Below are 26,541 nucleotides of genomic sequence, written 5' to 3' on the forward strand. Positions count from 1 at the left end.
ATTGTTGTATCAGTACAGACGTTTTTAAAAACAGAAATTCATTTTGTCACGTGTAAAATCACCAACCATGCCAACAGAATCTTGCATGTACAGGTATTTAGATGATATAATTTTTATTGAATGGATAAAAGCTGTTTTAAAATCTTACATCAATTTGGCATGTGTAAAAATCATTTAAGTTGACAGTTTAGTGGTTAAAAACAGAGTGTACATTTGAATCTTCTATCACTTATAAAGTTGAGCAAGTTAATCTCACTGTGTCTCATTTTCTTCATCTATAAAATGAGAATGATAATCTCATCCTCATAGGATTCTTGCGAGGATAAATGTAAACACATGTAAAGTGCTTAGAACTATGCCTGACACGTGCTCAATTAAGTGCCCATTAAGTGTTAGCAGTTGTTGTTATTATTGTTATTACGTGAGAACATATTTTGTTGGTGTTATTCTTTGAAAAACACATTTTGTTAGCAGACATTGTCAAATGCTTGTATGGATAACTACAAAAATAACTACTATTACATAACTACTAAAATATGATTGCCAGTGGGTAGAGGGCAAGAGAAAGATAATGTAATAAAATAAAAAGAACAATAATCTTAGGATTAGCCTAAACCTGGATGTGAATAAGAGCTGTCCCTCAACAAATACTAAGTGCCCACTAAGTGCAAAGCCCTGTTCAGCTTCTAAAGTTACAGTGTGAGCAAAATAGATGTGGCCCCAGCCCATAGTCCCAGTTTAATCACTAGCTCGGAGGCTTGTACCAACTCAAATCTCTCAGTGCCTCAGCTTCTTCATATAGAAAATGGTGATAATAGGTAACTCTTGAGGGCCATGCCGAGATTCAGCAGCATCATGAGTGAACTGCCTTCTTCTTTTTTTTTTTTTGGCCGCGCCTCGCGGCTTAGTTCCCTGACCAGGGATGGAACCCGTGCCCCCTGCAGTGGGAGTGTGAAGTCTTAACCACTGGACCACCAGGGAATTCCCTGAACTGCCTTCTTAGCACAGCACACAGGAATACACTGCACAGAAGGACCTCAGTAAACCGTGCCATTGTGGATGGGAAAGAGCTGGAGGCTAGCGGCCCTGCTAAAAGGACAATTTACAAAGTTCCTTGGAGTTTTAACATTCAAGAGACTATTTACTAACCAAACCCCAACAGCACCATCAAAATTATATTCATTTTCAAGAATAACAAGTTTTAAGCAGGAAAATATGATAGTGCTAAACATTTAAATCCTAAGGCAAGGTGACCTACTGCTAATCTAGTATTGATTATATTTGTCTTAAGTAAATTCAGCAGAAATTTTAACAGGAATAAGAGAGAAGGGTTTTCATTTAATGTTCTGATTTGTACCTCATTTATACCTGGTCCTTTGGAAAGATTAAAGAATACCCTAAGATATTTTTATACTATTTTAAATTTTCTTTCTAAATGTATGGGATGCCTAAGGCCTCAACCATGGTTAAATTAACATCTGTGATCGATATATATTATGGAGGTTTTCTTTGAGACAGTCTTCAGAAAGAACATCATACACATTTTTAGGTCATACTTATTAACAATAGTAGTTAATTTCCACAGTTAACCACTGTAATTAATTTCAAAATTAATTGGTTATTATGAATATTACCTTATTCTAACCTTTAGTGTGATGGAGAGACATTTTTAAGAGGGCTTAGCTTATCTGCACGATAAAGATTTTAAAGCTCATATAAGCAAGTAGCCACTTATTTCTAAGAATTATTTGACACCAAAAAAATGCCACTGTCATGAAAGAATTTGAGTCATTCTTGAATAATTCCTTGGAGATTATTTTGCTAGGACCTGACCTCTATAAACATTTACAAGTTCCATGCACGTGATGTAAACAAATGGTGCAGGTTGAGGACTTGTTTTATATTTAAAAAAAAATGAAAATAATAAAACAATTTAAATGACATGTGTTAGTAAACTGTACGGTTTGACTGTTGCAAATGAAACACTTACTTCTTCATGGATAAATTTCCACTCCTGCTTCAGTTCTTCACACCACAACTCCCATTCTTTAACAGCTTCCATCAAACTCAGCCATCTCTCCCATAGAGCAGATGTGCTTCTGAGTAAACAGAGGCTGTCACTATCTGTGCACATGGGTCTCAAGTGTCTGAGGACCTGTCGTACTTTCATGAGCTCTTCTTTGGCTGACGTAAGATTTGACACCAAGGTCTTAAGAAAGAAAAGAAAAGGAATAGGAGGGATAGAAGTTTTCTGAATTCAGAACTATCCTGAAACTTATAAACTATTTTAATCTTGAACAATTAATGTTTTAAAATCATCCATGAGTATTACATCATCCATTTTTTAGTCCTTTTGGAAGTCAATTTGAGACAGATGAGAAGCATCTAGGTATTATTATACTACACATGAATTTGGAACTATGGGGACAAATAATGACCTATCAACCAATTTTTCTAAGTAAAAATGTGTTTTCCAAGGTAAATATCCTAGAAGTTCACTTTCTTATTTTAATGTAAGTCTCGTATTTTACTAGGTAGCTAATTTGTACAATGCTTACTGTAATCAACCACATACACATTATTTATATTTTTTGGTTTTGTGTTTGTTTTGTGGTAGATGATAAGCACAGATGATTTAGAATGTCCTCATCCAAATGCTAATAACATAATACCATATACTGTGACAGATGAATATATGCAAAAACTAAAATTGCTCAGTAATAGAGTATAAGAAGTAACTGGAATTTAGCATTTCTGAAAGTTACATTAAATGCTCTGTCATTGATCCAGCGATGTCCAACAAAACAACATGCAAGGTAACGCTTTAGAAAGAATGATTAATAAGGACAGGAACTACTGGGGAGAAGACTGTCCTGTGAACCCAAATGATTAAATTTCTCAGAACCAATGCCTCATTTTCCCCATGGCTTTTGGTTTAGGAATTTTGTTGAGTGTACAACTCAGGATGAAGATTTCTGTGGGTCATAACAGAGCCACATCCCGTGATGCCTCCACCTGCTTTCTGCCAATTTTTTGTACATAGTGTTACTGAGATTTGCAAGTTCTATTACCTTGCTCTGTTCCAAGCGCTCTAAAGCTTCTTTGTATGACATTGGCAGTGGGGACATGGACTGCCCAAGAACTGTCTCCATCTGGCTGAGGTCAGTGCAAATTTTCTCTTTTATTTTTCTATAGCCTTTGTAATTTTCAAGACACCTAGTGAGACACAGTTAGAAAAAAAAAGTAATGTTAAATTTTATTTAGTACAATAAATTCTGAACTTCCCAGAATGCATTCTGAACACTTAGTAAAAAACAGAATGTAATTCTCTTTTTGCTACTCAGTGTATTTCAACAAATATTTATTGACTACCTCCTCCTCAAAGGACCTGCATGAGACTTTTAATGCAAACTTTAACAGGCAGATAAGACTGTTTCTAAAACACCTAAACTGGAAAACTGCATTCTTGAGCACTGCTAATAAGGTGTAAATTGGTACAATTCTTGTAGAAAACCACTTAGTCTTAAAAATGCTCATATCTTTTGATCCAACTTCTGCAATTAATCTTAAGGAATCAATCCTAACGTAAGAAATTTATCCTATACCTTATAAAACCTTTTACACAGTAAAATCTTTTTACTTATTAGACTGTTAATTAAAATGGCAAAAATCAGAACACACTTTATGCCAACAAAAGATATGGTTAAGTAAGTTACAACAATCCGTTTTATAAAATATTATATAATAATTACAATTGCTTTTATATGAAGTTTTGTTACAATAAGGAAGAGTTCATTTTATAAAGTAAAGTAAAAGCAGCCTATTTTTATATAGTACAATGTTGTGCTACATTAAAAAAAAACACTATGAATAAAATTATGTATACAAAATAGATACAACCTAAATCCCCCACTGAAAACAATAAAAAATTAGGTATCAAAGATATATTTTTAAAAATTCTTAAAACACAATAATAAACTGGCAAAGAATTAAGGAATATTCAGAGGCCCCAAACTATGTAAAAGTGGAAATACAGAGAAACAAGCTAAGCTCCAAGGCCAGTTTTTCACTTTGAGGACATTTGTCAAGTTTCAGTTTTGTTGACCTTCACCTGGAATGCTGGGGACAGAGGATAAAGCCCGGAGCACACCCAGGATGGATGTTTATTAGGACATCCCCTCTGTAAAGATAATTTGTAACACATATAACACAAAGACCAGCCTCCAAAATGTAGAATAAATCCCTACAAATCAATAAGAAAGAGCAAGACAACCCAATAAAAATTGTCTTGAACAGGCATTTTTCAGAAGATGAAAGATGAAGAAATATTCACAAAAGAGGCTCAAATTCATTAACAGTAATAAAGATGCAAATTAAAACCACAATGAAGTATCACTTAACCATCAGACTGGCAAAAATTAAATCTCACAACATTAAGTGTTGGTGAGGATATGGGACAACTGGAACATTTATATGTTGCTGGTTTGAGTAGAAATGGGTAAAATCATTTGGAATTAAAAATTTAAGATGTGCATACCTTTTGACCCAGCAATCACAATCCTAGTTATACACCCAAAGGAAGTTCTTGCATTTGCAAATGTTCCTAGAAGCACTGTTTGTGAATGCAAAAACTAGAAACAACACAAATGTTTACCAACAGCTGGGTGAGTGAATATTTTACTACAGACAAAAACATGAATAAACTTCAGGATCATAATGGTAAGTTTGAAAAAATGAAGTCACAGAAGAATACATATACATGAAAACAGGACACAAACATGTAGTAAAAATATTTTTAAAAGCAAGGGCATGGTAAATAAAAAACAGGATAATGGTTACTTCTGAGAGGAGAAGGAAGAAGTACCCAAGAGAATTCAAAAATCATGATGTTTATCTTTGAACCTTTGGGTACAAAGGTGTTTGTTTTATCATCATTCTTTATACCATACTCAGACTTCTATAAACATTCTGTTTTAAGTACTCAATATTAATTAAGAAAAAATGAAATAAATGCAATAGAATATTTGCCATGGTTTTCCTTAGTGATTTTTTCTTACTTTTCCATGTTTTCCAAATTATTTCTAATGTGTACATGTTAATTATAAACAAATCTATATTTTGTTCTTAAAGCATTACCTTTAGAAAGAAGTACCTACCTTTCTACTTCAGCTTCCTTTACTTTGGCTGCCTCCCTCATGGCTGAGTCCTTAGAAACTAATTCCTGTAAAGTACACTCAAGTTGTCGTTTAGCTTCTGGGCTGCATATAGTCCCCAAATTCTCGGTGAGGTCCTGGATGTCTGCTATTGCGGACTTCAGTTCCTCTTGTTTGCGGCGAGGCATCTCTATTGATTCTTCTGGATTATCGAGGTCTACTCTATGGGATGCAATGATGGCTTCAAGGGCAGTGATGATCCCCATGGCCCTGGCGACTGCTTCATTATAGCGTGCCATATTTCCATAAGCATCATTCAAGACATTCTGGTGAATGGAAGATTAAATGCCAGGATGAAAACTGTCAAACTTTTGTCATTCTTGAATTTTTGTGATACATTCATAATATGTCTCTGCGTCATAAAGAATGAGCATCTCACACTTATAGTTTAATAATATTACACTAATAGTTAAAAATGAATAAGTTTAAACTAAAAAAAACAAAAAACAAAAATGATTAAGTTTTTCTTTGCATAAAGAAAATGGTTTCCAGATTTGCTAAATCTAATCTAAATTTAAAGATACATCTCATGAATCATGTCTAATGACATATGTTCCTGCTCTAGAACTCTTGTATTAGACTATGAATTATATAAAACAATTGAATATATTTAACGTATATAACCTTAAGCAATATCTGTGGGGAAAAAACTGAAAAGACCCCCCACACACCAAACCTCTTGTATTTTTAAATTAATGGCTCTGCCACTAACTTTAGTTTTGAGCACATCACTTAATGTCTCCAGACCTCAAGTCTTCTCACTGAAATAACAAATAGTTGAAATAAATAACTTTAGAGGGCCCTTCCAGTCCAGCTCTAAATATATCATTTTGGGGATTTATGTACATTGTTTCTGGAAACTGTATTAAAATCAAGCAGAGAATTTGTTAAGTACCAATTTAAAGAATGTATTAGGGTTCATATGACTTTATATTTCTATAGCATTTATACCTTAGCAAAATAGTTCAAATACATTATCTAACGACTTTTTGAATTAAAGAAGGGAGTTGGGCTTCCTTGGTGGCGCAGTGGTTGAGAGTCTGCCTGCCGATGCAGGGGACATGGGTTCGTGCCCCGGTCCGGGAAGATCCCACATGCCGCGGAGCGGCTGGGCCCATGAGCCATGGCCGCTGAGCCTGCGTGTCCAGAGCCTGTGCTCCGCAACGGGAGAGGCCGCAACAGTGAGAGGCCCGCGTACCACAAAAAAGAAAAAAGGAAAAAAAAAAAAAAAAAGAAGGGAGTTAACGTCCCCATTCTAGAAATTCAGCGTGACAACTCTGAAAACACAGTGAAGGGCATTATATTAAGAACAGTGTGTTTAGATGATGCCTAAGATATCTACCCTATTATTGCAAGAAAGGAGGGAGTTTGTTGTCGTCACTCTGCAACAGAGATCAGCAAACTTTTCCTGTAAAGGGTCAGACCGAATATTTTAGGTTTTGCAGGCCATACGGACTGTCACAACTACTCAGCCCTGCTGTTGTAGCAGGAAAGCAGCCATACACAAGCCAGTAAGGAATGGGCATAGCTGTGCTCCAATATAACTTTATTTACAAAATCAGGTGCCTGGGCAAATTCGGACCATGGGCCTTAATTTGATGACCCCTGCCCTAAAATCACACAGATCTCAACATGAATCCTGGTTCTGTTACTATTTCAAGACCTTGAGAAAACTGTTGGTGTTTCTGAACTTCAATTTCCTTATTTTAAAACGGGGCTAGTAATAGCACCCATTTCACAGAGTTGCTATGAGGATTCAAGATAAAGTGTTCAGCATAGTTCTTAGACACTGTAAATTCTAAATAAATGTGGAGTTATTATCTTGTGTTCTTTATACCATATTTCTTCCACTACTCTCTATTATTTCTGAAAAGCAAACAAACAAAAATCACAAACTTTTTGGTTCTGAGCTCAACAGAAGCTACGAGGGATATAGAAATAAAGGTGTCAAACTCAACTTTTTCCAAACTGTAAGGAACTGTATTTAGATACAGAATGAGCTGGGATTATAAACTGGACCTTTGAAGTTCTTTAAAATGGCTATTCTCCTGTGCAGAATATTTCTATAGAATGTGTAACTTCTTGAGAAATGTGGATATTAACTAGAGTAAAACATAAAATCATGAAATTACAACAAATACATTAATGAACTAATTAAAAAACTTACTGTGCGCAAATCAATGCTTGCATTAAGCTGCATGTAAAGATCTTCAATGTCATGTAATTTTGTCTCCACATCACTAGCTTCAGAAGAGTTTTCTTCTCTTTGCTTTTCAAGAACAGTCACGGCTTTAATGCTATCCATTTCTGCCTGAACTTGTTCTTGAAACATTTCACAAGTAACTTTTTCATTTTGAATATGTTCAATTTGCAAATTTATAAGTAAAGGCTGTTGTAACTGAGATTTTATCTGATTTAAAACATGTAAGGAATTTTCTAGTTTGTCCTGAAAATTCTTTTCATCCATTTCTTTCGGTTGGGATTCCAGGACTATATTTTGGAGAACCTTGTGTAACTTATCACTTTCTTCTGCATACAGGTTTATTTGTAGCATTTCTTTCTCTTTGAATGAGTCATCAAAGTCCTTATTTTCACTTAATTTCTTGATTATTTCATGATACAAGCACATGACTTTCCTGATTCTCTGATTCAAAATTTGAGCATTGAGCAGACTGCTTTCTGGTGGGGTGTCAGGCGTTGTTAGTAGTGCTTCAGTCCTTTTCTTAACTTGCAGATCCATAGCCCTCAATTTACCTAGTGATGCCTGATATTTGCCATATTCTGCCACAAATGTATCTAACTGCTTAATTTTTTCTTCAAGTTCCTTTTCTTTTTCAAGTATTTGGGTTTGTAATTGGTCAAGTTGGGACCAATCCCAATTTAGTCCTATACAGTCAAACACTTCTTTGAGTTTCAATACTTGTAGGATACTAGATCGAATACCAGTGATTTGGTCTTTAAGACGATACAACTCCTCTTTAACATGTGGATTTATTTCTGGATTTAGTAGCAGTTCATTGTGCTGTATATGGTCAACCTCCTTCTGAAGCACAGATGTTTTTTCATAAAATTCTCTATAAAAATTTATCTTGTGTTCTACTTCATTACATTTATTTTGAATGAATCTTTGTGTTCTGTTGGCTCTAGTCTTAAGATTTTGCAATTGATCATCTAGAAATAATCTTTCAAATACACTTAGATCTTTACAGATGTTTGTTTGTTCCTGAAGATGTGTTGCGATTACACTCTCAATTTCCTGCAATTCCTTCTGAGAAATGGTCAAAGTGACATACTGATGTTCTAGTTCAGCTTCTGTGGAGGTTGTTTGCATCTTGGGGATCATCAGTGTTTCATTTCCTTGAAGTGAAAGTTGAACCTTCCCTATTACCCCAACAAATTTGCTTCTTTCTTCCAAGTTAAATTCTAATTGCTGTGATCTTTGAGTTGATTTTAAAACTAGCATTTGGTATTGATTCTGTAAGTCCTGTAGGAGGTTATTTAAATCACTGCTCTCATATGCTGTAAGGTTAGGAATATTATCTTTGACCTCTTCAACCAATGACTCCACAACCTGCTGCTTATCTAGAATGCCATCATGCACCACCTTGCATTTTCTGATCTGTGAAAGAATATTGTCTGGGAGAAGGGAAATGGTAGGGATGAGTTCACCTAACAGATTTTTGACCCATAAGATAGCCTCTTTCATCTTGTACCTGGTCTCACACTTCTTGATCTGATTTTCCACCTCTATGTTTAATGGTTCCAATGCTTCCAATTGCTTCTGCAAATTATTTATTGCATCTTCTAAAACCTTCTTTTCCTTTTCTCCCCAAATCCTCTTCATCTGAAGTTCAGCTCGCGCTCTGAACACAGAAAATCTATGCTTGATAGTCTGGAGTTCAGTGGCCAAGGCAACCATGCTTTGATTCCCTTCTTCTTCTGGAGAGTCCAGCCTTAACTGCAGACACTGCTGCTGCTGCTGCAGAGAAATTTCAAGGTCTTGGATCTTACTCATGAGAAACGTAAACTCATCATGTCCCACCACTTGCTGAGAATACTTCTTCTGGACCAGTTGTTCCATTTGCTCCCAACCATGTTCAAGTTGCTTCATCTGGCTTTCCAACAGCTTCTTATCCATGTCAGTCAGACAGTATGATAAATTTTCCCATTCGATTTTCAACTTGCTTAAAGAATCTTTCTCTTTTTCTATTGATGCCAGTAATTTTTTAATTTTGTCCATATGGGTTGAACTGTCCAGTGGTCCCCTAGCAAAAGAAGAAAAATGGAGCTGATTAATATTTATTATACATCAACATGAGGTTAGCTGTCATTAAAAGAAATTAATTCTGCTTTGAATTCACAGAAGAGAAGATTAGGTTGTCTGTAAGAACACTCTGTCCTTAAAATAAAAATCAGAATCTTGTTTACTGTAGCTCTCAATTAATGTGTGACAATGTAGAAACCTTGTCTATAAAATGAGTATCATAAAAATGCAGAAGCACAGGAAGGGAGTGAAAAGTGAAGGGAAGAATGTATGTAAAAGTACTCTGTCACCTGTAAAGTACTTGTACAAAGTTAGGCTAGGACTAAGCTAAATTACAACATCCAACCCCTTCGTTATCATCTTACCAACAATAATGATAAAGATATTGACTAAGAAGGTACAATCATCAGACTAATCTTTTAAATATAAAATTGTTTCCTCAAAGGATGTCACTGAAAGTGAACCCCATTTAGGCAAAAGTATAAAATAAAACTTTTTAATAATGAGAAAATGTTTACAAGTTATGACTATATCTACAATCTTCAGCCATCATTTTCAAAGCCAAAAGGAGTACATACATGTAAAAAGAAACCATTACAATACATATATATTCCTTATGTTCCAAACTATTTAAACCAAGTATGTTAATATTAAACAATTGTATTGGGCTTCCCTGGTGGCGCAGTGGTTGAGAGTCCGCCTGCCGATGCAGGGGACACGGGTTCGTGCCCGGGTCCGGGAAGATCCCACATGCCGCGGAGTGGCTGCGCCTGTGAGCCATGGCTGCCGAGCCTGCGCATCCGGAGCCTGTTGCTCCGCAGCGGGAGAGGCCACAACAGTGAAAGGCCCGCGTACCGCAAGAAAAAAAAAAAAAAAAAAACAATTGTATTGATAATGTGTCTGCCCCCCTCCCATAGTTTAGAATCATCTCTTGGCAAAAAAAATGCTAAATTCCATAGAACTTAAACTTATTTTGCAGATATTTATAGAGTGAGTTAATAGTTTAATAAATTAATTTGTAAAATTAATATAATTTAATTGTAAAATTAATATGAATATTTTTTGCATGAAACCAACAGAATTTTCTTCAATGGTTTCCATATGAAATTAATTTCCACACTGTAGTATTAAAATCATAATATTCTTTAATAGTATAAACTCTTAACACCCTGGGCCTGTCCAAGGCAGTGGAGCCTATGGTTGAACACAAAGAATGCACATCCTAAATTCTTATACTTACACTTTTAGACTTTCCTTTTCTGTCAACAAGGCTTTCATCGAGGATTCAACTGCCACGAGGTGTTCCTGAAAATCTTTAAGGAGACAGTATTGGCTTTCTTTCTTTTTCTTCAAAGTAATAAGTGCCTGAAGCAGATTGTCCAAGTGCTGCACTGAATACCTTTCACTGTGGGGAAACAAGGCACTTGTTTCTGCTTTCTTCAGATATTCAATTTGTTCTAGTGGTTCAATGGCTGCTTTCTTTGCTTCCAACTGGGTACATAATTCCTAAAAACAAGTCAAGGAAATCAATAAATATACACTCACTCATTCACTCATTAATTAACTCATTTATTTTTTTCCCTTTGCTCTTTCCTTTCAGTAACACATTCTATCCCAAGATGTTTTAAATATTTCATTTGCACACAAGAGAAACTAAGGTCCTGACATTTAAAAGATTTTTTTTTACTAGAGTCATGTTAAAATGTAGACTAACACTCACCATTGGTCTAATGTTTAGTAGCAAATTGGTCACCCTATTGTGTTAAAAGATTCTACAATGTCTAAAGAAGATTTATCTTTTTATTAGTTACATGCATCCCTTCTCTTTCCTGTTTGAGATACATGTTTACTGTTATGTAAACTTAGCTAAAATTGTAAGGGTCATTTTAAAAAACATGGTAATGTATTGGACTTTTAGATGCCTTTCCATAGCTATGAAAACACAGCTGTAAAAACAAAGAAGGAGTATCCCATAATGCTGATAATCAGAAAAAATAAAAGGAATTTGTCAGAATCAGAAAAATACAGAGGACTAAGAAAAGGAATGATGGCAAGTCAGAATCTCCAAATTTTCTTACTGAATAAGTAAGATTTTAGGAACTTTGTGAAAGAGAAGACTAATGTTCATTAAACTTTTACACTTCTTAAATGGAAAGATTTATACAACTTACTGATTAGTACATAATTATATAGTTACCAAACTGATCATCAGGCAAAGGTTAAATAAGACTTTTCATTCTGTGGAAGCAATTTTTTGGTAATTAAAATATATTGTATTGTACTGGATAAATGATGCAATCATGTTGTCAGTATTTTTCTTGTTTCCATACCTCTATCTCTTTTAATTGTTCATTTCTTAACATAACATCTAATTCTAAAGGTTGATTTTGCAGCTCATTGACTTTCTGCTCATCTTCAGTGGTTTTCATGCTTTCTTGAACATCAAGAGAAAGTTGTTTTGACAAAACCATTTCCACAGCTGAATTCTGAAAACATAAAAAGATTAATTGCTGAATAGTCTACCTTTCAAATAAATAATTTTTTATTTTTCTTGATGAAATAATTCCAGTTTCTTCTATTCACTCAGATTAAAGACTTTTCACAAGTATATCTGGCCACTACCAAAGAGGATTTTTCCATGCAATATTTAATGCTAATATTGGTATACCAAGAAAAATGAAACTTTTTTGACAAGACAGTATAGGATCTGGCATTGCTCAGTTATATACTGAGGAATATCTACAGTCTTAAAGAAAGAAAACGGATATGGAAAAAGCAAAAGTTCCAAAGTTTATACTTAGTATTCACCATAATGCAGAGGGCTGGGCAAATGGTAGGCACTCAATGGTACCCACTGGTAGTTTAAAATAGTAAGTGGAGAGATGAAGGAAACACCAAAGTACCAAAATTTCATCATATTAAAAATGTTATGCCTAGGGACTTCCTGGCAGTGGTTAAGATTTTACCTTCCAATGCAGGAGGTACGGGTTCGATCCCTGGTCGGGGAACTAAGATCCCACATGCCTCGCCAAAAAAAACAAAACATTAAAAAAAAAAAAAAAACAGAAGCAATATTGTAACAAATTCAATAAAGACTTAAAAAAAAAAAACGGTCCACATCAAAAAAATCTTTACAAAAAAAAAGGAATTTCCTTCTTAAAAAAACAATGTTAAAAAAAAAAAATGTTATGCCTTAAATTACGTAAAGGCAAGAATTCCAATTCTGGGTACGGCAGAGCAGGTTATATGTGGGGTAATCTGATCTTTTCTGAAAGCTCTAAGAAATTGAGGTTCTCAATAGGATATATAGAGACGCCATTTCAACTCATTTATTCATTCTTTCAGCAAATATTTGTTGAGCACTTACATACAACAGGCACTTTATCAGTAATTTTAAAAGATTTCCCATTATTTTGCTAAGGTATTAGTTTTTATTTTCAGGTTACTTTATAAGTGAAATACCATTTAATTTTGCCATATACTTTCATGTCAGTAAAAATCTTTGAGGTATCAAGACTGTGAATAAAATGTGTCCACATATCCAAACAAGGTAGAAATTGCTGTTTTAGTAGTAGATAGTAGATACATTACTAGATAGTAATATAAGATGTTAACAATAGGGGAAACTGGGTAAGGGATATATGAGAACTATCTGTACTATCTTTGCAAGCTTTCTGTCAATGTGGAACTATTCCAAAATTAGAGTTTATTTAAATAAAACAGATACTGTCTGGAGCTCCATCAATACTAACTGGTAAGAAAATTCAGCTGACCAGTGTTACTGGTTTTGAAGTATTTACTTGGCATTTAGCACAAGTCACTTCTTCTACAAGGCTGCAAATAATTGAAATGATTTTTCAAATTTCCCCCATTTCCAATTTGTTCGTGCAAACTATGGTTAAAATCTCCATGGAAGGCAGCATCTTGGGTGGGGGTGGGGGGTGGGAGACCCACGAAGGCTGTGAGAGGAAAGGACAGAGGTGCTACACCACAGATTTCATTGGCCCATGGGTACTCTATGCCATGAACTGCAATTCTATGAGGTAGACGCCTGCCTCCTTTTAATCTGATGGCTACTGTTGCTTACAGCACCCAACAAATCCACCTGTAGGGCAAGCGCTCCTGCGCTAAAGGCATAGATACTAAACCCAGGAAAACTTTACTTCTTATCAATAATTTATCAGGAATTCAGAGCCCTGGTCTCTCTTACCTGATGGACTGGTCACTTAAGGACTAGCCACATTCATAACCTGCCATTTGTAATATGCCTTCCATGGTCAGGGAGAGCATCCTAAAAAACTTGAAATCACCCCATAACACCATTTGTTTACCAACTCCAAAAGCCACGTTTCCACTTTGGTAAAAAATCCAACAGAATCCCTCAAATGAACATTTTAAATTTAAAAGGTAACATTCCTTTGCTCATGCCCGAGAGGTTAGAACACAGGCTTGTGTCCTGATTGGCTCCTGGAAAGATTCTTTTATATTTCATAGCCAGTGACCATTTGCTCATCACCCTTAGCGGTATGTTATTTTTATTTTGCAGGCTCATTTGAAACATCTTATTTTAAATTATAAGAGAATTCAAATATCTTTAAAACAACAGAATATAACAGATAATCATTACCCATGACACAGATATAACTGATATAATTTTCTATATTAAAAATATAATTTAAAGCCCAGTCCTCAACCCTTTCTCATCTCTTCCTCCCTAGAACTAACCACTATTCTAAAATCCACACATACTTGTCTTTATACTTTGACTACATGTGTTAATATACATACAGTATTGTTTTATATATTTTTAATTCTTATAAAATTGGAATCACACATGTATCATTTTACAACTTAGTTTCCTCACTCAGCGGTATGTTTTGAGGTTTATCATGGTGTCAGATATAAATCCCATTCAGTCATTTTACGTTTGTATACTGTTCTGCTATCTGAATGAACACGACTTACTTGTCTGTCAGGCTACTATGGACATCATCATTGCTTCCAACTTTTCCTATTATAGATATTACTGTGATAAACACCCTTGTTTTAGGCCTTCTTGCACTTATGTGTGAGTTTCTTTGGGACGTTTTCCTAGAACTGAAATTATTCCTTTTGATTCTCGATAGACAGTTATTGATTTGTTCCTACCAGCATGGTAAAAGAATTTGTATTTTCCCTATTCATCTCTGGCATTTGGTACTAACAGACAATAATGTCTGCCAATACATTGGGTGTGAAGTTGACATCATTATTGTTTTATGCTCCCTGGTCATATGAGTCTTACCTCCTGTGGATTACTTCTGCATAATCATTGACTATTTTTTATTGGGTTGGTTATAATTTCTAGTGTTCTTTTATATACTGGATACTAGTCTTCTAACCACTTTATGTACTGCAATTATTACCTCTCAGTAGATTGTCTTTAAACTTTATATATGGTATCTTTTGTTGACTATGACTTTAATGTTTTAATGCAGTCAAATTTATCAATCTTTTCCTGTTTGGGCTTCTGCTTTTAGGGCCTTTTTTTGTGTGTGTGTGGTACGCGGGCCTCTCACTGTTGTGGCCTCTCCCGTTGCAGAGCACAGGCTCTGGACGCACAGGCTCAGCGGCCATGGCTCACGGGCCTAGCCGCTCTGCGGCATGTGGGATCTTCCCGGACTGGGGCACGAACCCGTGTCCCCTGCATCGGCAGGTGGACTCTCAACCACTGCGCCACCAGGGAAGCCCTGAGATCTCAAAAATATAATGTATACATAATAATTTATTTTTATTTAGCCTGTTCAAGGTTCTCTGTACTTCTTGAAATTAAGAATTCATATTATTCTTCAATTCTGGAAAATTCTCAGCCTTTCTTTTCCTCCATTCTCTCTATTCTCTCCTTCTACAACTCCTACCAGAATTGTGTTTGACCATCTCATTATAGCCACTGGGTCCTTAAAATCTCTTTCCTCTTTTCCATCTCTTTATAGCTCTGTGTTGGATTGTGGGTAATTTTCTAACATATTTTAGCGAACTAATTCTCTCTTCAAGCTGTATCAAGTGTGCTACTTGACCAGAGCAATCTTAATCTCAATGACTTAAAAAACATTATTGAAGTTCCTTATGGTTCTTTTTCAAATCTAACCTTTTTTCTCAAAGTATTTTATTCTCTCATTATGATTTCAAATCCATCTATCACTAACCATTTAAAACATATTATTGTATGTTTCAAACTGCTGCACTGTCTCACTAACCCAGTATATTAATTCCTCTCAATTTTAGTGATGAGGACTCTTCTGGTGGAATGTTGCTTTGTGTTATTGATTGACTGACTGATTCATACTAACTCAGGGTTATCAGACTTTTTTTTTTTTAAACTATATTGTGGGAATCCCTATGACCTGATCGGTAGAACTGACCGCACCCCCTTATGCAGATTTGTGTTTGCTTCTTCCAGGTACCTCAAGGAGATAAAGACAGAGGCTGATTTACATGTTAATTTCTTAACTTGAATTGCTCCACAATGCAAGTAGTATAGATTTGGACTCTAAACCTGTTTGAGATATAGGGTGGTTCTGATTTCTCATGGGAGACCTTCTTTTCCCACCCGCAGTCAGAATAAGTAGGTCCTAGGCCTTTCTCTGGGTTAGATTTTCTTGTTGGCCTTTCTCCCTTTCTCTTCAAGGGCGCTGTCCATTCTGGAGTAACCACTCCAATGCATGGACTCTCATGAGCCCTTATGAACTCTAAGCCCCGGGACATCTGATTCTTTCCCTTCTCCACTTCTCCTGGAATTTCTCTTAAAAAAAAAAAACAAAAATACTACGATCAGTATAAACTTAAAACAAAGTATAACTTAATAAGCATACATATTGAACCTCTGAGCATAAATGGAATTTTCAAAGTTAATAATAAATTTAAAGTAGAAAATGACGATTCTATCAAAAGCCTGGTTCTGTTATATTGCTAACTATATTTACTTTTTTAAAAACTGTTGCTTTTTTTCAACCATGTATCTTTTCTTTGAGTTTGGCCTGTTTGGAAAAGAACAGGAGGTGAGAAAGAATGTCATCAATTCTCCTAAAGGGCAGGACTGTGTTACTGTCATTTTTATGTCCCTTAATTCACAAAGTAAACATTTTACTTTAACATTCAAAACACTGAGCTTTAAGTAACTAAGCATTGTCTCTGGCTTGCGCAACCTAGCAGCACAGTCAAGAGGTAAAGACCATGACAGCTTCACTATCCTTTTCCCATTCAGGGGCAATGGCCCCGTGGCTATAATAATTCTGTGACAGTGAGAAACTACATCTATCACTTATAACCTGCCAACATTGGGACAGTGTCATACGTACTCTAGAGGATATATTTCTTTCTTCTCTAAAGCATTCCAACATGAAGTAGTAAAACAACAATTCTAAGCGTAAGCAAACATCCATCACTTTTAGAGACAAAACCGAATGGCAGATCAGGTTAATCTCAGAGGCTGCCTCTTTCTCTTAGCATATTGTCTAAAATGTTAACATGACCCGTAATGCACTTGGGACTCAGCCAGCCCTGCCTACCTCCCAGGCCTCACCTCTGTCCTTCTCCTCTCCTCCTCCCACTATGCAGTGGCCTTATTCCAGTTTCTGACTCCTCATGTTTTCTCCCCCCACAAGAGGAAAGTCTACTTTCTCTGCCAAGAGTGCTCCTGACACCCAGCTCTGAGCTCTGTTATCTCCAATCCACGCTGCTGGTCTCAGGTCAAGTGCTGTTTCTTTAGAGAAGCTCTCTGAACTTCAGAGAACTACAGTTCAAGCCAGCCTCCTTTATTATAGATAATCATGGAAACGTGTTCCTTCCTTTAGTGGCTGTAATTAGCCTCTCATCAGTTAATTAGTTGATTAATGTATGTCTCCTCCTCTAGACCAGAAGCTCTATGAGAATAGAGACCACGTCTGTTTTCACTCACCGATGAACCCTAACTGCCCGTTCAAGAAATTTTTACCGAATGGATGTATAGATGAATTCACATTAGAAAAAATAAATAAATAAGAGAATTTCATTTAGTCTTCGATTGCCAAGATTAACAATTTGTGGTTTATAAAGTAGAGTTGGAAAGAAATTGAGGACCCATCAATCTAGCAGCTGTGGACCAGAGATCTGTTAGGAATGACAGGAACAGGGCTTGGTTGGGCTTAACGAGAGTAGAGAAGGTTTGAAACACGCATGAGAACTGGAGTCAAACAGCATACTGGCATATTAAACCTCAATGAACAACCCACATAACACATTCAATAAAACTGTGAGGTAGACCACCAAGCATCAGGCTGGGCAGAGGCGCCTGGCTCTAGTCCCAGCTCTGCTAGAATGAGAACTCGGCTGATTAACATCTTCTGACATTAATTCCCTAATCTGAAACACAGGGTTAGGAGAGACATTTTCTAAGGTTTCTCAGCCTAAGATTTCAGGACTTTGGAGCGCGTTCTCAAATGCATGCTGCTTGCAGATGTTAATACCATGTATACCGTTTAAGTCCCTTGTCCTGTAAAGAAATAAATCTTGGATTGAGAAAAATACCTCTAGAGTAAGAAACAAGATTGGCATCCTGGCCAGAAGAGCAAAGTAATACACTTGGAAGGCAGAGTTGACACATGGCCCAACTACATGTTCCATTACAAAATTTTTTTTACTGACTTACTAGGATAACCAATACCAGAAATAAACATCATTTACTCCAGGCCTGAAAACTCTTTCCTCCTTTTCATCCTAGTACTGCCTCCCCTGAGTTTCTGGTCGCTCGCTCACAGCTGGACGCCTTGCATGTTCTGTATCTGTGATCATCCACCTTCCAGGATTTCTCTATGGGCACCTTCTTAAATATTGAAATTATAAATGCTCAGAAAATGTTGAAAAGAACAAAAGATGATTCAGACATACTAAATTATACCTAATGACAAGGAAATTAACGAGGTAATTATAGACAAACTTTTTTTTTTTTTTTAAGAGCAATTATGTCATGTAGGTTGACACTTGGTAAGGAGTGGGCAAAAAAAGATCATTCAATACAGGTTAAGCCGTAATGCTGCTTTATGAATTTTTAGAAAAATAATAAATGAAGAATGTATCCATTTCCCTGTGTTTCCTTTTTATCATTTCCTTTTATGGACACCTGGAATCTTAAGAGATTAGTCAGTCCTCATTTTTTATCATATCCTAATTTGTTACTTCACTTAACCTATATAGGAAGGGGGAAATGGAAGGCAGTTTTGCCTTTTCATATTTAAAAAATTTTAGAAATTCACCTCTGTAAAATTATCCAGTATGATCTGGGATCATAAGCACCACACCCTTCAGACTGCATTTTGTAACTTCTTTTGTCTCTAAGTCTGCGTTAATATTCTTGATATTAAAGAAAAATTCAGCCAAAGGTCCGGATGTAAAATATCTCCTAAATTTCATCTAAAATGAAAGTCTTGGCAATGGATTCAAACATATACATGCAATTTTGAAAAGTGCAATCACGCTTTCAGCAACTCTAAGACCAAATGCAATTTATTAAAGAAATAATAAAATGAAATAAAACTTCCTAAAATGTTTTCTGGAGACAATTTTACATAATCTGATAAAAGCCCTTCTAGGCTCCAAAAAGGCACATGAAATGAGCATTAATTAGATATTTAATTAGTATTAGATTTTAAACTGTGACAATTGTATTCTCACTTCTAGCTGAATGACTAGCACAAAAGAGGTCTCAATAAATGTTTTTAATAGATTAAATGGTTATTTTCACTGTCACAATAGTTTTTCATTAATCAGATTTATAATTCTGTAAATTGTGCTTTTCCGTGCTCTATGTATTCATTATATAGAGACTCTTGCTTAATTTACACCTGCGTCTTATATTTGTCACTTTGTATTATATTTGTCTATGCTGATTTTGATCTCTTATACCAGTTGTAGTTCAACTTTCAAACTGCTCTTGTATAGAGAACAAACTTGTAGTTACCAGTGGGGAGAAGTTAGGGGGAAGGAATAGGGGATTAACAACCTATTAGGTATAAAATAAGCTACAAGGATATATTGTACAACATGGGGAATATAGCCAATATTTTATAATATCTATAAATGGAGTATAACCTTTAAAAATTGTGAATCGCTATATTGTACATCTGCAATTTATATGATATGGTACAGCAACTATACTTCAATTTTAAAAAACTTAAAAAATAAAAAAATTTTAATAAAATGAAAATTAAAAAAAATTTTTTTAACTGCTCTTGATCTTGGTCTAACATTACATAGAATAAAGTAAATACAGTCAGTACTTAGCGTAGAGAAGATAAGAAGCACAGATTCAAGAAAAAAGATTCATGTTACAAAAGAGGGGGAAAAAAAGGTAAAATGTCGCTAGAAATTAAAACTAGATTCCTCTAGGCCAGACCTGCAAAAATTATTTGAAGACTTAAGTCCCTCCATCTGCTCTAAAAAAAATCATTCTAATGAAGTGCCATAAATTATCAATAACTCATCATTCAAGATTAAGTGAAATCTTAATAAATAAAAAAATCTTATTGGATTATGATCTTTATATAGTTTTCAATATACTCTACTGAATTTGGAGGGTTCACAGTAAAATTGGTCTGAGAAGCTAATCTTAAAGTTATTAAGCAAATCTCTTTAGCAATGTCATGAATTAGGATAGAAAGCACTCAGGTATTTTTCCTTTTTTACTTATTTACTCTCTTTAAATACCGTTAAGAAAGTTTCTTTTACACGTACAGCTTCAAGAGTTTCACCACAGGGCCCTAATCCTTTAAGACATATTTCCTTAGCTCTATCTAACACTGTTTGTGGGATTTAGAAGTCTTCTCCTATGGCCAGAGAGATGCTCCACTGGCGTTTAACCTTGTTTTACACATTTCTAGAAAACCTTATCTGGTTCCTCTAATCCTCCATGATTTCTGCTCTAGGAAGACAACAGAAGTGCAGGCTCTCTTCATTCCTGTGTATTAGGTATTCCATAAAAAGCTGACGAGGACCCACACCTGAATGGTCTAACCTTTGCTGCTGTCCCACTGGACCCTGGATTGTGAGAGGCTGACTAACAGGTAGGCTCTTTCAAATGTAGCTTACTGGATGGCTCTTTGTGCCTTTTCCATTTCAATCGCTAACCTAGGAGAAAGCACTTTAAGAGCTACAGGAAAATGTACCCATTTGGATGTTTAGAATGAAAACAAAACAATATTCTTTCTTCTCCACAGGGACCATCAGGAGGCTGAATGTTGATATTCTCACACCAAATAATCTGACATTTAAAAATACATTTGCAGTACAGGGTTAACGTAAGAAGAAAGGCCCCTATCCTTTCAAATGGTCTCTGATTTCATTATGAAATCAACCGAAAAAAAAAAAAGACCCTAAAAAATAGGGCTGTTGGATTTTTTTCCTAAGAAATGTGGGTACAGCACATTTTCTTTTGCCTTTTCCAATTTGCCTTTGAGCGCCTGATCCAGGAAACTGTATCTGATTACATATCAGAGAGAATAATAAACCTAAATTGATGACTGACATTTCTAACAGATGAACAGTAATATTTCACTGTTGAAATCCTGGACAGTTTTCTAAGGGCTCTTTTGACAAGTGGGCATCATAAATAGCCAGCAGATTGAGGGTTTAATTATGAAATCAGAAGGCTTGATTCACGACCCTCTTTTCAGAGTCCAACAACACCTCTTCATTCGCAGACACGATGTCTTAGAGATACAATCACAAGCACTTACCTTATTTATTTCCCAGTCTTCCTCCAACTTTTCCACTGCAGCTGAGTCCTCAGTGGACTCCTGTACATCAGAAGTGACCTGCTCCTCTCTGCCTGGCAGAGGAAACTTTTCTCTCTTTTCTGTTGAGCATTTTGATTTGAGAATGCTGTTGAGACAATTTTCCATCTCCTGCTTAGCAGATTCAAGTCTGTTTTCCAAATCTTTTTGTTTACACTTAAGTGATTTTATATCATCTTTAATAATCTTCTGTCCCACTGAAGATGTATTTTGCTTGATGGATTTCGCTAAAGCTAAAATCTTCTCTAATGTGCCATCTTGTAAACGGAGACTGTTCTCTAGTTCCTGTGAGTGGAGAAAAGATTGTCACAGAAGTATCACTGTTCAATTGTCACAAGAGTTAATTGACTTTTGTAAATCATAGCGTGTTCTGCTTCACTAGTGGAAAGTATAAAAAACTTATCAACCCGTATCACAAAGAAGGAACTTTGGGCAAAATTTAAACCAATGTAGCAGCCCAGATCAAATTCTCTAACAGATTTTATAAGATGCTAGAAATGTGTAAGAAGTAACAAAGAAAATTTTCACAACCAGTTCCTGGAACATAGGAAATGGTCAACACATATTTGTTGAGTACATATGTTGTTCAAGATACTATATAATATACAAGTAATACTAAAATCAAACACAATCAAAACACTAAATAATAAGTGCCTACTTTGTGCAAGGCCCTAAAAAGAATAAAAGAATCATTTAGAGTGTGCCTGCATGAATCTAGTGCTAATATTTAAAATTCAGAGCAAAGTTTAACTCAATCTATCGAATGTAATATCTTAAATATATTAGAAACTCAATCAATATTTACTAAATGCATGAATGGATGAGGCTAATTTGAGACCTCTATACGCAAAAGGAATTTGATAAACTATAGCAGCTACTGATGTGACTACTGAAAGAGAATAAGCCTTAAAGTTACTAGGTGAACTATATAGTATTTATTAGTCACTGTTCTAATGGACTATACAATAAATATTCATTCATTCATCTAACAAACAGCAAGTATTATGATAGGTTTTGAAATTACATAGATGAGTAAAACACAGTCCCTTCACAATCCTATAGTCTAGTGAGAAAGACAAAGAAATAAACAAATAATTGTAACAGAATATGGAAAGATGTATGCTAACAAATATGTACAGGTCATCGAAACATTTTAGCTGGAAGAAGGGAGTTCCAGATTGCATTTTGATAGACCCGAGGTGGCCATGGGATAGGTGCACCAGAAAGGGTGATACCGCAGGCAGGGAGCCCATTCAGATGTCTAATGCAGGGATCTGTGAGATGAGGGTCTGCTCTAATGCAGCAGTAATGGGGGTAACAGTGGAGGGACAAATTGTTGAGATAATCCACAGATGAAAGAGACAGCACTTGATGTCTGTCTAGATTGGGGAGTCTGGGAAAGGATATCCAGGTTTCTGACCCGGCAGCCTAGAGAGATGGTATAGATACCCACAGAGTCAGAGAAGAAGAAGCAGGCTCATTGGTGGGGAACTGGGGTATGGAGAAAGGGAAGGAGATGATGAGTTATTTTCTGGACATGCTGAACCACAAATAACTATGAGACACCCAAGGAGAGATGTCTAGTGGGGTCAGAAGACCCAAGTTGTAGACCCACTCTGTCATTTAACCTGGGTGACCTTGTAAGTTCCTCGCCTCTCTGGAACTCAGCTCATCATGTATAAAATGAGGAGTCTTGGGACTTCCCTGGTGGTGCAGTGGTTAAGATTTCACGCTCCCAATGCAGGGGGCTGGAGTTCGATCCCTAGTCAGGGAACTAGATCCCACATGCATGCCACAACTAAGAGTTTGCATGCCACAACTAAGGAGCCCATGAGCCACAACTAAGGAGCCCACCTGCCGCAACTAAGACCCAGTGCAACCAAATAAATAAATAAATATTTTTAAAAAGATGTGTTTTAAAAAAAATGAGGAGTCTGAACTTGACAGCTTCTGAGATTCCTTCTAGCTATAGCAGAAGGCTATATTTTAATTTTTCAACAGGAGCCTGAGCTCCTCAGAGTGAGGCTCGTGTCTTGCACTTTTCTCAGTATCCAAGGCACCCAAACAGTGCCTTGGACATGATGAGCCCTCAACATTTGTCAAATTATCACTGTTAAAAGGGAGGTAGCCTTGTCACAATGTCAAGCTGTTCTGGAGGGGAAATCTTGCTTGATTCCCAGGTTCCTAAAAAGAAGAGATAAGAAATTCCCAAGCTCATGCCAGCAGTGCTGCCCTGAGACCTACCCCACGCAATCTCCAGTCAAATAACTGTGAAAGAAGCAGCTAAGAAAATGCTTTACTCTGTTTTCTTCTGGAGGACACCAGTTGGGCCTGTTTATGTTGGCTGTGCAAACAGTGAGCATCCAAGGAATGTGTTTCGAGAATGTGGGTAAAGAGCTGCAATCCTTACTGTATAAGGAGAGGGGTTGTTGAAGTGAGGCTGAGAATTTTAAAAGCCCTACATCTGCAGAGACCTCTAAGGTAGTCCATGAGTATGAAAATTAATAAGGTGAAAATTATACAACTCCCATCCACCCATGATGAAGAATGCAAAATTGAATCATTTCTCCCTAGGTCTTATTGCATTCGTTATATCCTTTGAATACCCAGTATCTCCTGGAATCACTGTGCTGTCTCTTAAACAAAGATCTCCAGGAGCTATAGACTGCTCATGGGTGGAATTGTCTCTAAGGGTCCAGAGCACAGAGTACTGTTCAACTCAAATTATAAATGGATTTGCTCACTAAAGAAGAACATTTCCACTTTTTATGACTGGTCAGGACTTTATCCAATAGTCATCTGAATAGCATTTTCAGCATTTGAATTTTTTCTTTTTTTATTTCTTTTCTTTCACCATTTGAATTTTTGATCAAAGACCCTGATTTGTCAAGTTGTAATTAATATTGATTTTTTTAAAATGTCTATCATGTCTGGACATTGTTTAATACCTTCAGTTTCTGCATTTTTTCCTCAACTGCTATTTGATCCGCAGGCTTATCAGAAAAACCGACAAATTCCTTGGAGATAGAGTCCAATGCAGTATTTAGGTCTGTGATGCAAACCTGGTACGAGTCGTGTTCTTGAACATGACCTTCCAATTTTTGCACAGAATCCTAAAAATAAAACATTGATAATGCATGCATTAGGTCCCTGAATTATCCCACTCAGAAAATAATTAAATGGTTCATAAACATTTGTTTTATGAGGTTTCATCTTGAAAAAGGAATATGGCCATAAATCATCCAGAGTTCTTAAGTAAAGTTTTTAGTGTTGAGATATTTGTTTCCCCCATGTTTCTTTGCCTTCATTTCACTCCCGAAAACAATCTGTCAAGAGGTTTACAAAATGAAATGACTACAAATTATATCATCAAATCACAAACACCCATAACAAAGCAGTTCCCTTAATTATCCTTCTTACTATAAGCAAGTACCCACTCTTGGAAATGAGACTATGTGAAATCAACCTAACCTCAGATTCCTTTCATAAGACTCAAACTCCAAAACTGTGGGTTAGGAAAAAGTAATCCTAACTCAAGAGCAAGACCACCTTCAGGTTCTCTCCCTGGAATAAGAAAATAAGGTGACCACACCTGATCAGAAAAGAACAGCAATTATTAAACTAAATAACTCACAGCCAAGTGGGTATAAGCAAGATTATACCCACACAACTCCTGCTATCTCTATAAGCAAGATTTCTTATCCAGGAAAGATATATTGAATCTGGCTTTCAGTATGCAAAGATTTATAAACAATTCTCTTAAGAGAATAATATGCCTCATGACAAGATGACATTTTACCTCTTAATTCTTTTATTGCAGATCATGTGGAAAGACTCAAGGGAGAAACCTGATAAGGTTTATACAGAATAATGGATATAACTATTATAATAGATGATAGATGGATGGATATGTGAATGGATGGACGGATGAATGCAAGCATGGATGAATGGATGGATAGATGGATGCTGCATGGACAACTTTGACACTGTTACCTACATAAAGATGCCTAAACATATCTTAATCCTTCCAACCCCTTATGAGGGGAACTTTGATGAGAGGAAACAACACTATTATCAAATAATACACACTGGATTTCTCTAGCAAAACTGACCAAATTGATTGCTCCATCTTGAGTAGTTAGTATTTGTATCTAAAACTGATAAATTTTAAAAACTTTTGATTTACCAAAAGAACAAAACAACGGTCCTATATACAAATATTACATAATTATGCATAATTAAGACAAGCATTTAAAATTTTACTTTGACCATTTCACCTGTAGCTGTTGAAGAAGACTTTCATGTAGATGCTTTATTTCCAGCCACGGCTCTTCACTAAAGTTGGGATTTTTAGTGCACTCTAAGAGGTAATTTCCTTGAGATTTTAACTCCTCTAGTAAGGATGTCAAATCTTGTGCTTTCTGGAGGAATTTCTTGTAAATTTTTAATTGAGCTTTCTTCTCCTGCAAACCATGTTGCAGAGCAAAGCCCACTTCTTGTTTCTTTTTTAGTTCTGTGAGCATTAATCTCAGATCCTCTTTACTTTGCAAATACTTCTCGCCTTCTAGTAGAAGCTTTTCTTGATGGCTAAATTTAACAAAGTATTTTACAAATGAAATGATACATCAAAATCTTATAATACAACATGCATTATTATAAAAAGCATTAAAATAACACTACTGTACATTACTCCCAGGGACTTCTTTGGCATTATAACATTCTAAATAGCCCTAAGTTTAGCTCAGAAATCAAGATTAAAATTAGTTGTAGTATTACTTTAAAAAAGTATTGTTTTTTGGTCACATAATTTGATCTGAGAAAAAATAGTTAATAATTTAGATTTCAAACTATTTCAGTTTTTATTGTTTAAATATAATTATAATATTCCATGTTTTTCTTTTTCACATAAGTAAAATAAATAAGCATTCAGTATATTGGCCAACTAACTAGTTTATGTTTTCTACAGCTTAAATTTGTTTTGATCTGTTTTTCTTAGAAAAAATATAAAATTTACATTTCCACCAAATATTAAATGTATCATTTAAGACACGATATGAATTAAGAATTTTCACCAGAATTATGCCCATTACATTCAGACAACGTTTATCCATGTTTACACATTTAAGAATCTCTTAGCATATATATTTAAAAGCATGAATTATCCTGCAGTAATACCAGGAAGATACTCAGGTTGTCTGGGGAAAGGGGGTTTTGGTACAGAAGGGGAGTGTTGAAGGTGGAATGAGGCAGACAATGTTAA

At 35.7% G+C, this 26,541-nt stretch overlaps 1 protein-coding gene across 9 annotated transcripts in view; it reads right to left on the bottom strand.

Moving 5' to 3' along the window:
• SYNE2 (spectrin repeat containing nuclear envelope protein 2) overlaps positions 1–26,541 on the bottom strand; it is a 331,802-nt gene that overhangs the window by 141,785 nt on the left and 163,476 nt on the right. For all 9 annotated transcript variants that reach the window (XM_060004429.1, XM_060004425.1, XM_060004428.1 and 6 more), the window contains exons 43-51: positions 25,559–25,868; positions 24,230–24,394; positions 21,225–21,566; positions 11,808–11,963; positions 10,718–10,983; positions 7,381–9,478; positions 5,157–5,479; positions 3,072–3,216; positions 1,991–2,209 (exon numbers count right to left, since the gene is read on the bottom strand). In XM_060004429.1, coding sequence (XP_059860412.1) covers positions 1,991–2,209; positions 3,072–3,216; positions 5,157–5,479; positions 7,381–9,478; positions 10,718–10,983; positions 11,808–11,963; positions 21,225–21,566; positions 24,230–24,394; positions 25,559–25,868 — 4,024 coding nt within the window. The remainder of the gene's footprint in view (positions 1–1,990; positions 2,210–3,071; positions 3,217–5,156; positions 5,480–7,380; positions 9,479–10,717; positions 10,984–11,807; positions 11,964–21,224; positions 21,567–24,229; positions 24,395–25,558; positions 25,869–26,541) is intronic.

The sequence above is a fragment of the Delphinus delphis genome, chromosome 2 (assembly GCF_949987515.2).
Source record: "Delphinus delphis chromosome 2, mDelDel1.2, whole genome shotgun sequence".
NCBI classification, from domain to species: Eukaryota; Metazoa; Chordata; class Mammalia; order Artiodactyla; family Delphinidae; genus Delphinus; species Delphinus delphis.